This window comes from Leptonychotes weddellii, chromosome 5, assembly GCF_054177405.1.
Source record: "Leptonychotes weddellii isolate Sample4059 chromosome 5, ASM5417740v2, whole genome shotgun sequence".
In the NCBI taxonomy this organism is placed as follows: Eukaryota; Metazoa; Chordata; class Mammalia; order Carnivora; family Phocidae; genus Leptonychotes; species Leptonychotes weddellii.
Genome location: NC_138373.1, coordinates 136,884,925 through 136,900,465, shown reverse-complemented (window position 1 = coordinate 136,900,465; position 15,541 = coordinate 136,884,925). Strand labels below are relative to the sequence as shown.

At 40.8% G+C, this 15,541-nt stretch overlaps 1 protein-coding gene across 1 annotated transcript in view; it reads left to right on the top strand.

The window, feature by feature from the left end:
* NDUFA12 (NADH:ubiquinone oxidoreductase subunit A12) overlaps positions 1-15,541 on the top strand; it is a 28,951-nt gene continuing 13,410 nt past the window's right edge. Inside the window, exons 1-3 of the mRNA XM_006741855.3 lie at positions 1-166; positions 1,067-1,149; positions 3,590-3,677. Coding sequence (XP_006741918.1) covers positions 81-166; positions 1,067-1,149; positions 3,590-3,677 — 257 coding nt within the window. The 5' untranslated portion in view covers positions 1-80. The remainder of the gene's footprint in view (positions 167-1,066; positions 1,150-3,589; positions 3,678-15,541) is intronic.

Sequence of the window (15,541 nt, the reverse complement as noted above, 5' to 3'; positions counted from 1 at the left end):
TGGGTACCGTCCTGCCGAGTGTTCGCTTCCTCCGGTGTGTTTTGAGCGTCGTACCCGGGAGGCTGGGCCTACGGGACAAGATGGAGCTCTTGCAGGTCCTGAAACGCGGGCTGCAGCAGGTCAGCGGCCACGGCGGCCTCCGTGGCTATCTACGGGTTTTCTTCAGGTAGGCGGCCAGAGCCATGCTCTTGGCCTCTGGGATTATACTTGAGTTAGCTGGTTTCTTGGAAGGAGTCCCGGGCTTGGATCCCCTTGGCGAATTCGCAGCTCTTGTCAAGGACAATCTGCCCAATCTCTGCCCTGCGTCCCCAGGCCGAAGTGTGTGTCCAGGAGTCTCCTTGAGACAGGATCAGAGCCAGCTGTAGAGACAGTAAGAGTCGAGGGCGTGTGGGCTGCACCCCTGCCCGGCTTTCTGGAGAGTAGTGAGCTTTGCCCTACGCTCTGACCTTGGGAAAGTTTTTACCTTCACTGGCCTTCAGTTTCCTCCTCTGTACTAGTAAGGCATTGGCGGAGATGATCATAACGGCCCCTACTAGTCCTGACATTGGTTCATTTGGAGGCGCAGCATCGTCCGCGGGAACCGAATCGGAGACCCAGAATCAAATGAGAGCCTTGGAGACATTCGAATCATTTTAAGATGAAATACTTTGGCTTTCAGATTTCCTGAGGTTTTTTGCTAACTGCAGTGCTTCATGGCCTTGGAGTAATAGATAAAAGTAGTCTTGTAATTTGAAGATATTGCATCTATATATTTAGTGTAATTTTAAGCATATCCGCTGAGTCGATCTGTCTTTTCTGTGTGTCTACATGGTACTGGGGGCGACTTGAGCAGGGATTCTAGAGTTCTTACCTGAAGCTGATTCTTCAGCAGTGGCTGGCTTGATCCTGAAGATGGAGGCTAGAAGTGTACAACTAGTGACCATCCCCACATCTCATTTTACTAGTCGATGCAGCAGACTTTGTTTCTGAAAGTTGTTATACTCACTGTATTTTGTGCTTTGAACAAAGAATCATTGTAAAATGTTTCTCTCTCTCTCTCTCTTTTTTTTTTTTTGGATATTCACAGGGCAAATGATGTGAGGGTTGGTACCTTAGTGGGGGAAGACAAATATGGAAACAAATACTATGAAGACAACAAGCAGTTTTTTGGTGAGTACAGTATTTTTTGGTATAAATAATGAGAGTGAGATTGAGACTTGATTTTTTTTTTTAAGATTTTTTATTTTATTTATTTGAGAGAGAGAGAGCAGGGGCTGGGGGAAGGAGCAGAGGGAGAGAGAGACGCAGATTCCCCATCTGGGGGCTTGGGATCCTGACCTAAGCGGAAGGCAGATGCTTAACCGACTGAGCCACCCAGGCGCCCTGAGACTTGATTTGACTCTGTTTTCCATAATGTACAAAGAGCTTCTTTATGACTGTATAAACAACATACCTTTTTTTTTTAATTTCATGGGATTATGTTATGTATGTTGTTTGTAAATGGAAATATTTTTACTTAAAACTATGGGCCATTTTTCCATAGTGGTAAGTTGGATGTATCTATAGCATTCTTCTTTGTTTGAATTTTTGTTTGTGTTTTTTTTTATTAAAAAAATTAGCATTATTTTTAATAGCAACACAATATTCCACTGTATGAAAGAATCATTCTTTCAAGCACTGATATTTAGATTGCCTTCAACCTTATGCTGTTAGAAACAATGCTGCAGTGACTCGCTTGTAACTACATCCACATTCATTTGTTTAAGTATTGTAAGAATAAATTCCTGGAAGTAGAATTGCTGAGTCTAAGTATGTACATTTAAAATTTTGATATATGTATATTGTGAGATTGTTAAGGCCCATCTCTATCATCATGGCCTAATAATTCTGTGAAACCTTTTCCACGGTTTTTTCATCTGCCTTCACATTCCCCTGCCTAATTGGATTGTAGTTTACTTTTAGTTACTTATTCTCAAGATTGATGTCTCTAACAGAAGGAGCAAATCTTGAATTTTTTTTTTTCCCCTGCAAAAAGCTTTATTGTTTCCATTTGGTCTAGGGCTTGGGAGAAGGCTTCAGGATGGTTAAGAAGCTGCCTAGGGCTGTAGGGAGAGGCCCAGGCAGATGCCTTAGCACCAGGAGGATGCCAGAGGGGCCCCTTAAAGGCACCTGGGCTCCAGAGAATCTTAGATGTGCTTGAAAAATCTGTATTTCCTTTAATACATAAGGTCGTATTTAAATAGCATTTGTTGATATTTGTTGATTATGTATTTACTTAGGAAAACTCTATAAAGGGCTCCTGGGTGGCTCAGTCGGTTAAGCATCTGCCTTCAGCTCAGGTCATGATCCTGGGGTCTTGGGATTGAGCCCTGCATCTAGCTCCCTGCTCCGTGGGGAGCCTACTTCTCCCTCTCCCTCTGCCCCGCCACTCCCCCTGCTTGTGCTCTCTCATGTACATGCACGCTCTCTCTCTGTCAAATAAATAAATAAAATCTTAAAAAAAAAAAGAAAACTCTATAAGGTAAATGCAGATTACTTTTTGTTTATTGGCTTAAAATACATTACAGGGATGAATTCAGTATTTTCTGTTTGGGGGATAGGGGCATTAAGGAAGAGGTGGAAGGAATTAACATTTATTATGCACTTTTTTGCCCAGTGCTAAACTAGATGTATGTGTGTGATATTTAATTTTCATAGCGACCTGAAGATGTAGGTATAATCATCCACTTTTTTTTTAAGATTTTATTTTTAAGTAATCTTTATACCCAGCATGGGGCTTGAACTTACAACCCTGATATCAAGAGTCTCATGCTCTACCGACTGAGCCAGCCAGCGCCCCTATATTCATCCACTTTTAATAGAGAAACTGAGGCTCATAAAACTTATCTAAAATCCATTGATAATAAGTGACAAAGTCTTGATTAGAATCCAGGTCTCTGCTCAACTTAGTAGAATAGAAACCTTCCTGTAAATTGTAATTAGGCCCCCAACTATTCCACAGAAATTTGTTAAATAAAGAATGCTGCCATACTCTTTTGATGACATGAGCTGTCTTACTTATCTGACCATTGTTTATAATGTTTGCTTATTATGTATGATCACCAATTTCCAAAAGGATCTCTGTGGTCATTTTAAAATATTTATATGGAAACATATGAGTATGACTGCTGTGAATGCATTTCTCCTGCCCCAGTCTCAGAAGAGCACTTTCTCTCCTGAATACCCTGAACAGCTGGGAACACATTCCCCTACTCTCCTCTACTCCCTTGGCAGAAGGACAGGGGAGAAGCAAGAGTTCTCCACTGTGGGAAATGCCTGAGCCCCAGCCACAGAGTGGGTCTCAGTCTCAGTGTAGGGATTTTGCTCTTGTAGCTGCCAGGCTATTGATAAAAGCTTGCCATATACTTCCCGAGGCATGCCTCCACTAATATACCCAGGGTGCTATTCCTCTAACTTTTCTCTTACGTAAGAGCACATAAAAGTCTTTTATTAATAAAAAATAGTTGTCTTCTTTGATATTATACAATTATGCTTATTTTTGTTTGTTTTTGTTTTGTTAAGGTTGTCTTTATTTCCTCACATCTTTATAAATGTTGATCTTTCCACCCAGGCCGTCACCGATGGGTTATATATACTACTGAAATGAATGGCAAAAACACATTTTGGGATGTGGATGGAAGCATGGTGCCCCCTGAATGGTAAACTAAGTCAACATTTTATTTTATTTGGCTTGGCAGTATTTGTTTCATTACACAAATATTTGTTGAATATCTATTTATAAAACAGTGGTATTCTGAAAACATCTGTCCCAGGTATGGTGACTGTGTAATAAAGAGCCCTAAAGCTTTGTGTCTTAAAACAACAAGTATTTATCTCTCATAGTTTTTATGGGTCAGGAGTTCAGGCAAGACACAGTCAGCATAGCTTATCTCTGCTCCACAGTGTCAGGTAGAAGACTCAAAGGCTGGATGCCAGAATCATCTGAAGACTTGTTCATTCAGTATCTGGCAGTTGGTGCTGGCTGTCAGCTAGGGGCATAGCTGGAGCATTGGGTTGGAACACCCTCAGGTAGCCTGGGCTTCCTCAGGCAGGTGCTCTAGAGAGAACACTTGGCAAAAGCCCTATTGCCTTAACTGACTTAGTCTTGGAAATCATCCAGTATCATTTCTGCATTCCGTTGGTTGAGGCAATTAGAAAACTGTGCCCAGGCTTAATGAAGGAGAACAAAGACCCTACCTCTTAACGGAGGCATGTCAACATCACATTATATGTTGGCATATATAATGGTGTGCCTGTCTTTGGGAAAAAACAGTATGCCACATTATCACCTGCTGTGAGTAAAGGAAAAAGTATAAAGAATTCTGACTCTGAATATTTGGCAATTTGACTTTAAGCAAGTTCCTTAATCTTTCTGGGGCTTAGTTTTCTCATCTGTAAAATGAGAGCCCTCAAATTCCTTAGGTCTCTAAAAACTAATTTTATAATATACCAAGAGATTTTATTTATTCATTTGAGAGAGAGCAAGAGAGCACAAGCAAGGGGAGCGGCAGAGGGAGGGGAGCCTGATGCGGGGCTTGATCCCAGGACCCCGGGATCACAACCTGAGCTATGCCACCCAGGCACCCCTATAATATCCCTATTTTGACAATGAATTCTAAATGCTCTTACTTGAATTATCAAATTTTATATAAAATATTTCAAAGCAAAGTACTCCTATCTATTTCATAGATTGCTAAAATAATGCCATTTGTTTGATACACAGTTATTAAACTCTGGATAATCTGTTACAGTCAGTCTAGAAAATTTCACCAAAAACTAGAAATAAGGTATGTTAGGTAACTGTGATGTTTTGTTTTAGTTGAACTTGAGCATCAGAAACAGTTTCGGGCTCTATTGAGTAGAAACTGGAATAATCTCAGAATATTCACTTCTATTCTGAAGACTGAATTAGAAATCCAGGCATGTAACATGAGTGAGTGAAGTACAGTGTGAGACAATAGGGAGTAGTGGGGACTCTAGACTGAAAAGCACACACTGCGTCAAAGAGGACAGCAGTGCTATTCATCACTTCCAGTTCCATCAGCTGAGAATTCAGCCAGTGGTTTCTAGATAGAAAGTGGAAATGTGTATTTCATTGGAAGGTTTCTTGTTTTGTTGTTGTTGTTGTTTTTTAAGATTTTTTATTTTGTACGAGAGAGAGCGCACGCGCCCGCCAATGAGCATGAGCAGGGGAAGGGGCAGAAGGAGAGGGAGAAGCAGACTCCCCGCTGAGCAGGGAGCCTGATGCAGGACTCGATCCCAGAACCCTGGGATCATGACCTGAGCTGAAGGCAGACGCCTAACCAACTAAGCCACCCAGGCACCCAAACTTCTTGTTTTTTAAATGTTAATTTAAAATATTTGTCAGCTTAAATACAGCAGTATCCAATAGAACTTTTTCTGATGATAGAAATGTTCTTTGTCTGTGCTGTGTTCTAAGGTAGCCCAGGGCACTGTGAAATGTGACTAATGTGACTAAGGAAGTGAATTTTTTATTTTATTTTATTTAAATAGGCTACTTGATTGGACAGAATGGAAATTGTGAACTAAGTAAAACACATTTGTCAGATTTCACCTACAATCAGTTTTCAACCTCTCGTGTGCTATTTGTACTAATTAGGAGCGTTGACCCTTGTCAGTGATGTTGTTTGAAGAACATGATATAGGCATACCTAGTTTCATTATGCTTTGCTTTATTGTGCTGTCCATATCAGATAATAAGTTTTTTACACATTGAAGGTTTGTGGCAACCCTGCCTTGAGCAAGTCTGTTGGTGCCATTTTTCTAACACCATTTGCTCACTTTATGTCTCTGTTTGGTAATTCTTGGCAGTATTTCATTTTATTTTTATTGGGGTGGCAGTGGGGGTGGAGGGAGAGGGAGAGAGAGAATCTTAAGCAGCCTCCACACCCAGCATGGAGCCTGACACAGGGCTTGATCTCACAACCCTGAGATCATGACCTGAGCCAAAATCAAGGGTTGGATGCTTAACTGACTGAGCCACCCACACACCCCAATTCTCACAAGATTCAAGTTTTTTCATTGTTACTATATTTGTTATGGTGACCCATAATCAAGTGATCTTTGATATTACTATTGTGATCGTTTTGTGGTGCCATGCACTGCACCCATATAAGACGGTAAACTTAATAAATGTTGCGTATGTTCTGACTGCTCCACCAACTGGCCACTCCCCTGTCTTCCTGTCCTCAGGCCTCCCTATTCCCTGAGACACAATATTGAAATTAAGCCAATTAATAACCCACCAAAGGCCTCTGAGTGTTCAAGTGAAAGGAAGAGTTGCACGTCTATCACTTTAAATCAGGAGCTGAAAATGATAAAGCTTGGTGAGGAAGGCATGTCGAAAGCCAAGATAAGCTGAAAGCTAGGCCTCTTGCATCAGTTAGCTAGGCTGTGAATACAAAGGAAAAGTTCTTTTCTTTTTTTTTTTTTTAAGATTTTATCCATCCATTAGAGAGAGAGAGAGAGCACAAGCAGTGGGAACGGCAGGCAGAGGGAGAAGGAGGAAAGCAGACTCCCTGCTGAGCAAGGAGTCTGATGCAGGGCTGGATCCCAGGACCGTGGGATCATGACCTGAGCTGAAGGCAGACGCTTAACCGACTGAGCCACCCAGGTGCCCTGCAAAGGAAAAGTTCTTGAAGGAAATTAAAAGTGCTACTCCAGTGAACATAAGAATTTTAAGAAAGTGAAATAGCCTTATTGCTGATATGGAGAAAGTTTTAGTGTTCTGGAACCACAACATTGCCTAAGCCAGAGCTTAAACCAGAGCAAAGCCCTAACTCTCTCCAGTTCTATGAAGGCTGAGAGAGGTGAGGAAGCTGCCCAAAAAAAGTGAAGCTAGCAGAGTTTGGTTCATTAAATTTAAGTAAAGAAACCGTCTCCATAACATAAAAGTGCAAAGTGAAGCAGCAAGTTCTCCAGAAGATCTAGCTAAGGTAATTAGTGAAGGTGGCTACACTAAACAACAGATTTTCAGTGTACACGGAACAGCCTTCTATTGGGAGAAGATGTCATTGAGGACTTTCATAGCTAGAGAGAAGTTAATGCCTGGCTTTGAAGCTTCAAAGGATAGGCTGGCTCTTTTATTAGGGGCTAATGCAGCTGGTGATTTTCAGCTGAAGCCTGTATTTATTCACTGTTCAGAAAATCCCATGGCCCTTAAGAATTAAGATAAATCTACCTGTGCTCTATCAGTAGAAGAACAAAGCCTGGATGACAGCACATATGTTTGCAACATGGTTTACTAAATATTTTAAGCCCACTTTTGAGACCTACCGCTCAGAAAAAAAGATTCCTTTCAAAATATTGCTGCTTACTGACAATGTGCCTGGTCACCCAGGAGGTCTGGTGGAGATGGACAATGAGATTCATGTTGTTTCATGCCTGCTAACACAGCATCTATTCTCTAGCCCACAGATCAAGGAGTGATTTTGATTTTCAGGTTTCTTTTAAGAAATACATTGCATAAGGCTAGAGCTGCCATAGGTAGTGATTCCTCTGATGGATCTGGGCAAAGTAGATTGAAAACCTTCTAAGGGGCGCCTAGGGTGGCTCAGTCATTAAGAGTCTGACTTTGGCTTGGCTCGTGATCCCAGCGTCCTGGGATTGAGCCCTGCATCAGGCTCCCTGCTCGGCGGGAAGCCTGCTTCTCCCTCTCCCACTCCCCCTGCTTGTGTTCCCTCTCTCGCTGTGTCTCTCTTTGTCAAATAAATAAAATCTTTAAAGAGAAAAAAGAAAACCTCGAAAGGATTCACCATTCTAGATGCCATTAAAAACATTTGTTTTTTCATGGGAAGAGTTCAAAATATCAACAGGAGTTTGGAAGAAGTTGATTCCAACTTATTGATCATGGATGGTTTTGAGGGTTCAAGACTTGAGTGGATAAAGTAACTATGGACGTAAATGTAGAAATAGCAACAGAACTAGAATTAGAAGCTGAGCCTAAAGATGTGACTGAATTACTGCAATCTCATGATTAAACTTGAACAGATGAGTTCCTTTTTTCTTTTTTCCAGATGAATTATTTATAAGTTTTAAAATCAATTTATTAAGGCATAAATTACAAACAATAAATGAACTAATTTCAAATGTGCCTTTAATGACTTCTGACAATAAACATTCCTGTGTAATCACTGCCCAAATGAAGATACAGGATATTTCTGTCATCCCAAACACTTCTTCTTATGCCTCTTTCCTCCTGTGCTTCTTATGGATGAGCAAATAAAGTAGTTTCTTGATATGGAATTTACTCCTGGTGGAGATGCTGTGAAGATTGTTGAAATGACAACAAAGGATTTAGAATATCACATAAACTTAGTTGATAAAGCGGTGGCAGGTTTGAGAGGATTGACTCCACAATTTTGAAAGAAGTTTTACTCTGGGTAAGTGCTGTCAAACAGCATTGCATGTTACAGAGAAATTGTTCATGAAAAGAAGAGTCAATCAGTGTGACAGACTTCATTGCAATTTTAAGAAATTACCACAGCCACCCTACCACCCTGGTCATTTAGCAGCCGTCAACCTCAAGGCAAGACCCTCCACAGCAAAAAGATTAAAACTCCCTAAAAGCTTAAAAAAAAAAAACAACCCTCCCTAAAAGCTCAGATGATGGTTAGTATTTTTAGCAATAAAGTATTTTTAAATCAAGGCATGTTGGGTTTTTTTTTTTTTTTAGACATACTGCTATTGCACACGTAAAAGACTATAGTGTAGTATAAACATAACTTGCATGTACTGGAAAGCCAAAAAAACTCATTTGACTTGCTTTATTGCAATATTTGCTTTATTGTATTAGTCTGGAACCAAACCTGCGATTTCTCCGAGGTATGCCTGTATTGGATTATGTCTTTATAATAAAACTCAGGGGCTCTTAACATGAGAAAGCAGCAGTGATGTTACATTTGAGGCTGCATTTTGTGCTCTTTTTATGTGTTTTTTAAGATTTATTTATTTAGGGATGCCTCGGTGGCTCAGTCGGTTAAGTGTCTGCCTTCGGCTTAGGTCTTGATCCCAGGGTTCTGGGATTGAGTCCCTCATCAGGCTCCTTGCTCAGCAGGGAGACTACTTCTCCCTCTGCTGCTTCCCCTGCTTGTGCTCTCTCTCTCTCTCTTACAAGTAAATAAATAAAATCTTTAAAATATATATATATATACTCTCCCTGGATTGGAAGCAAATAAAAAAAAAGATTTATTTATTTTAGAGAGAGAGAAAAAAACAAACATGCACACATGAGTGGGGGGGAGGGGCAGAGGGAGAAGGAGAGAGGCTCAAGCAGACTCCATGCTGAGCGTGGAGCTCATTGTGGGGCTCTGTACCATGACTGAGATCATGACCTGAGCCAAAGTTAAGAGTCGGACACTTAACCAAGCGAGCCACCCAGGCACCCCTGTGCTCTTTTTAATGGGCAGTAATAGCCTATGGTTCTTTTAAGGTCTGAGGGACTGTGATTTTAGGTTAAGAGCTATCTCCTTTCTCTCAAGGGACATTTTATATGTCAGAGGCACTATTGGAGTCCCAGGTCTCAAAGTGGAATTTGGTTTTAGGAGGCAAGGTGTCCTAGTTATTTGTTTATTAGTTGATTGTTTTGGGGGCGGGGTTAGTCCTGGGAGGATGCAGAAGGCCTGTGGGCTGTCTTGTTCAGATCTCAGGTGGATTGAAATCTGTCTCCTTCAAAGCACTCATCTTTACATCAGTGCTCATGGTCTGTATTTTGGGAGACTGTGCGGTGGGGGCAAGGGGGAACTGATTTAAATTATGTGATGAAACACATTTAAAATGATAAAGTAAAAAATATGAAAAGATAAAAGTACTAAAATCAGCCAAGCAAGTTCTTTTTTTTTTTTTTTTTTAAGATTTTATTTATTCATTTGAGAGAGAATGAGATAGAGCATGAGAGGGGGGAGGGTCAGAGGGAGAAGCAGACTCCCTGCCGAGCAGGGAGCCCGATGCAGGACTCGATCCTGGGACTCCAGGATCATGACCTGAGCCGAAGGCAGTCGCTTAACCGACTGTGCCACCCAGGCGCCCAAGCAAGTTCTTTTATATGATCTGAGATCACACGAAAAAGGAGGTTCAAAGCTGTAGAAAAAACATCACTCCAGCAGGAGCCTGAGGGCAGTTGAGGATATAAAGCTGAATCTCTTTGTGGAGAGGATCCTCCTAAGGGCTGAGTACCTTTGATGACCCTTGTTTGTAAGGGAAGCTTAAAGTCTTATGATGTAGGGAGAAGTACTGTTGGACAAGTTTAGCTGTTTGTTTCTCAGACCCCCCTTTGCTGAGTGTAATACACTGTGGAATTCTAAATTTGTGGATTCTTACCTTTGATCCATGAAAAAATTTGAAGTTGGGTTGATCATCTTTAATTAGAGTCTGGTATTATCTTACATTTAAATTAGTGAATAACACAATTTATCATCGTTACTCATTCAAATAACTATTTATTGCATGCCTACCAGGTGCCAAGAACTGTTGTAGGCACTGGGAATACGACAGTAATACAACAAAGTTCTTGCTCTCATTGCGGGGAAGGCAGAAAAACAAATGTGTTCTATGTTTTAGGCAATGATAAATGCAAGGAAGATAACATGAAGCTGGCATTCATAAAGAGATAAAGAGTAATGGGAAGGTCCGGTGGCTGTTTTATTTGGAGGTTAGGGAAGACGTCTTTAAGGAACTAACATTTGAAGAGGGGAGGGAGCAAGCCAGAGAAAGGGGGGGAAGAGGTCCAGGCAGTAGGAGCCACAGGGCAAAAGCCTGTGTGTTGAGATTTATTTGCTTGTATTCAAAGAGCAGCAATATGGCCAGTTTGGCTGGAGTGGAATGAGTGAAAGGAAGATTTTAGGTAATGAAGTAGGAGAAATAACTAGAGCCTAGATCATGTAGATGTGGTGAGCCATGGTTTTTTGGCCTTTTTTCTAAGTTTCTTTGAAAGTCACTGGAAGGTAAAGTAGGATGTGATCTGTTTTACAATTTTTTAAAATTGGGAACAGTCCTAAACTTTCTGAGAAGTTACAAGTATCTGAATCATTTCAAAGTAGGTTGCCAAAGGGATGACCTGAATACTCAAGTGTGTGATTCCTACAAACAAGGATATTCTATGTAACCACAGTTTACCCATCAAAGGCAGAAAATTAACAGTGGTATACCACTACGGTCTAATCTGCAGACCCCATTCCATTTTCATCACTTTGCCAACAAGGTCTTTTATAGCCAGAGGATATAATTGTGCATTTCATATGGATCTCATTTCTCTCTAGTCTCACTCTAGATTTGTTCCTTAGCTTTTCCTTGATTTTCATGATCTTTGTGCTTTTGAAGATTACAGGCCGGTTATGTTGTAGAAAGTCCTTCGGTATGGGTCCGTCAGTCTAGTCTCATGACTAAATTCAGGCTTTGTGTCCTGAGCAGGACTATCACAGAAGCCGTATCATGTTCTTGTTGCATTCTATTAGGTGGCACCCTATTTTGATTTGTCCCATTAGTGATAAGTTCTCTCACTTGAATAATTCAGGGTAGTTTTTCCTTTCTAAAGTTTTGGTGGCTCTGCCAGGTTTTTCCTTTCTAAAGTTTTCCCTTTGCAATTAATTAGCATTTTGTGTAGATGTACTTTGAAGTTATATGAGTTATATATATTACTCATCAGACTTACAGTCTGCTCATTTATTTATGTCATTATGAACTCCGCTTTTAATAATGGATTATAATTCATTACTATACTTGTTTTATTTATTTATTTACCCACTCCACCTATTTTGCTTATCACCCTGTCTCCCTCTCCTCTGGCAACCATCAATTTGTTTTCTGTATTTATGGGTCTGTTTCTGCTTTTTATTTTTTTGTTTTGTTTTTTATATGTTTTGTATGTTTGTTATGCGTGAAATCATACGGTATTTGTTGTCTCAGTCTGACTGACTTTGCTTAGCACAATACCCTCTAGTCCATCCATGTTGTCACAGATGGTAAGATCACATTCTTTTTTATGGCTACTACTCCACTGTATATGTATACCACATCTTCTTTATCCATTCATCTATGGGTGGGCACTTAAGTTGCTTCCATGTCTTGTCTATTTTAAATAATGCTACAATTAACATAGGGGTGCATTTATTTTTTTGAATTAGTGTTTTCATTTTCCTTGGGTAAATACCCAGTAGTGGAATTACTGGATCATATGGTAATTCTATTTTTAATTTTTTGAGGAACCTCCATACTGTTTTTTGCTGTAGTTGCACCAATTTCATTCCCACCAACAGTGCACAAGCATTCCTTTTTCTCCACATCCTCACCAACACTTGTTATTTCTCATCTTTTTGTTGCTATTCTGACAGCTATAAGGTGATATCTCATTGTGGTTTTGATTTGCATTTCCCTGATGATTAGTGATGTTGGGCATCTTTTCATGTATTTGTTTACCATCTCTATGTCTTTGGAAAAATATCAGTTCAGGTCCTCTGCCCATTTTTTTTTGAAGACTTATTTATTTGTGAGAAAGAGAGAGATCACAATCCGGGGGGAGGGGCAGGGGGAGAAGCAGACGCCCCGATGAGCAGGGAGCCTGATGCGGGGCTCAATCCCAGGACCCTGGGATCATGACCTGAGCTGAAGGCAGACGCTTTACCGATTGAGCCACCTAGGCGCCCTCTCTGCCCTTTTTTTTTTTTTTTTTTTTTAAGATTTTATTTATTTGAGAGAAAGAGAGCATGAGCAGGGGAAGAGGGAGAAGCAGACTCCCTGCCAAACCGGGAGCCCAACATGGGGCTCAATCCCAGGACTCTGAGATAGGTCCTAAGCCAAAGGCAGTCACTTAACTGACTGAGCCACCCAGGTGCCCCTGCCCATTTTAAAATCAGATCATTTGGGGTCTTTCGGTGTTGAGCTCTATAATAAATTTTTTATATATTTTGGATATTAATCCCTTATTGGATATATCATTTGCAAATATATTCTCCCATTTTCTAGGTTGCCTTTTTGTTTTCTTGATGGTTTCATTTGCTGTGCAAAAGCTTTTCATTTTGGTGTAGTCCCAGTAGTTTAGTTTTGCTTTCGTTTCGCTTGTCTGAAGGGACATGTCCATAAATATGTTGCTAAGGGCGATGTCCAAGAGATTACTGCCTATGATTTACATTTTTAAAGCATCTCTGTCATTGCTGTGAAGAATGAGGAAAGGGGCAGTATGGAAACAGACTAATCACTTAGGAAGCTGTTGTATGTAGTTGTCTGGGCAGGAGATGTTGGAGGCTGGACTAAGGTGCTAGTAATGTAGGTTGTGAGTTTTTGGGGTATTAGTTATCCATTACTATATAACAGATTATCCCAAATTTAGCTTAAAACAATAAACAGTATCTCACAATTTCTGTGGGTAAGGAATTGAGTGCAACTTAGCTAGATGCCTCTGGTTTAGGACCTTTCAGACTACACTCAAGATACCATTTGGGGCTGCAATCACCTCACGGTTTGATTTGGGAAGGATCCATGGCCAAATTCATTCACAGGCTGTAGGCAGACCTCCAAGATTTGCTTCTGCGATCACTCCTGTGGGCCCCTCCACAAGGCCATCTCTGGATATGGCTTCCTGAGAGCAAGTAAAGAGATCACCTGAGATGGAAGCCACAGCCTTCTGTGTGTGAGTAGTTTTCTTTTCTTTTCGATTTATTTATTTTAGAGAGAGAACAGAGGGAGGGGCAGAGGAAGAGGGAGAGAATCCTCAAGCAGACTCCCTACTGAACGCAGAGCCCCATGCAGAACTTGATCCCAGGACCCTGAGGTCATGACCTGAGCTGAAACCAAGAACTAGATGCTCAACTGACTGAGCTACCCAGGTGCTCCTCTCTCTCTTTTTTTTTTTTAATTGAAATGTAGTTAACACAGTATACATTAGGCCATAGCCTTTCTAAAACCTAATCTCAGAAGTGACATTCTACACTTAACTTGTATTTTAGTTATTAGAAGTGAGTCAGTAAATGCAGCTTGTACTCATGGAGAGAGGATGAAAGGGGAAAAAAAACTTCAGTCTTTTCTTTCCTTAGTAAGGTAAAATCCCGTTCTTCCCTACTGTGTGTTTCTCTTGTGAGTCTTCTTTACTACTTGCACAAAACTCTTCACTTCTGACACTTCTGGTCACCAAATGTGTAGAGATTTTTACCCCACAGCAAGTAAGTCTCTGACACCAGCTGGGTGTCCTACGGTTTAACCCATTTTTGACGCTGTCAACCCTGGAGGTAGGTAGCTAGCATCAGATCCCACAGGTAAGGTTCACTTCGCACAAGACTGCGTTCCTCTGCCTCTTGTTCAGATGCCCCTCACAAGCCCTGGTTATCACCTGTGCATCTGACCAGTCAGCTATAGCTCGGTCAGGAAGTTAGGGGGTGAGGCCGAAAATTCCAAGCTTTTGATCATGGCTTGGTCGTTCTGGTGACAAACCTCATCCAGGACCATCCAGGAGTCTACCCAGAGTCACCTTGTTAGAGCAAGAGACGCTCTTACTACTTAGGAATTTATAGGGTTTTAGGAGCTCTGTGTCAGGATCAGAGTCAAAGACAAATATTAAAACTGTAGGTGCTCCTAGTGTTACCACTAGGAAATTATGAGAGTTTTAGGAGCTTTGTGCCAGGAGCTGGGTGCAGAGACCAGTATATACATTTTCTATTATCTCACAGAGGTTACACAAGGATGTGCATACCAAGAGTCTATGATCATGGAAGCCATCTTAGAGGCTGCCTACCGCAGGGATAGATTTTGAAGTAAGACAGAGGATTTGCTGATGGATTAAATTTTGAAAGAGAAGAGAGTCAAGGGTAACTTCAAAATTTTTGACCTGAACTACTATTGGTATATTTATTGAGATGAGGAAGACAGGGTAGGATGGGGAAAGCAGAACTGGAAGACATAATCAAGAATTCTACTTTGTCTGTGTAGGTATGAGGTGCCTGTTAGACAACCAACTACGGATGGTGGGTAGACAGATAAACACTGGTCTTTAGGTCAAGATGGAATGTTTATGATGGAGATAGGACTTCATTGTAATTTTACCTAGTGTACTATACAATTCAACTTCGTGAATTGTGGATAAAGGATTAAGTGAATCTGATCTTTGGTTAAATGCCTAGCTTTGTTACCCTAGAAACCAGCTTAGATTGTATCAACTACAGTTGTCCCTTCTTATCCACAGTTTTGCTTTCCATGGTTTCAGTCACCCTGGTCAACCATGGTTTGGAAGCACATGATCCTCCTGATGTGTAGTCAGAAGGTTGATAGTAGCCCAACACTGCATCACAGTGCCTGTGTCATTCATCTCATCATGTAGGCATTTTATCATCTCACCTCATTGAGAACAGTACAATAGTATTTCGAGAGACGGGGCAGGGGGACTACAATCACACAACTTATTATAACGTATTCTAATTGTTCTATATTACTATTAGTTATTGTTAGTCTCTTACCATGCCTAATTTATAAATTAACCTTTATCACAGGCATGTATGTATAGGAAAAAACATAGTATATG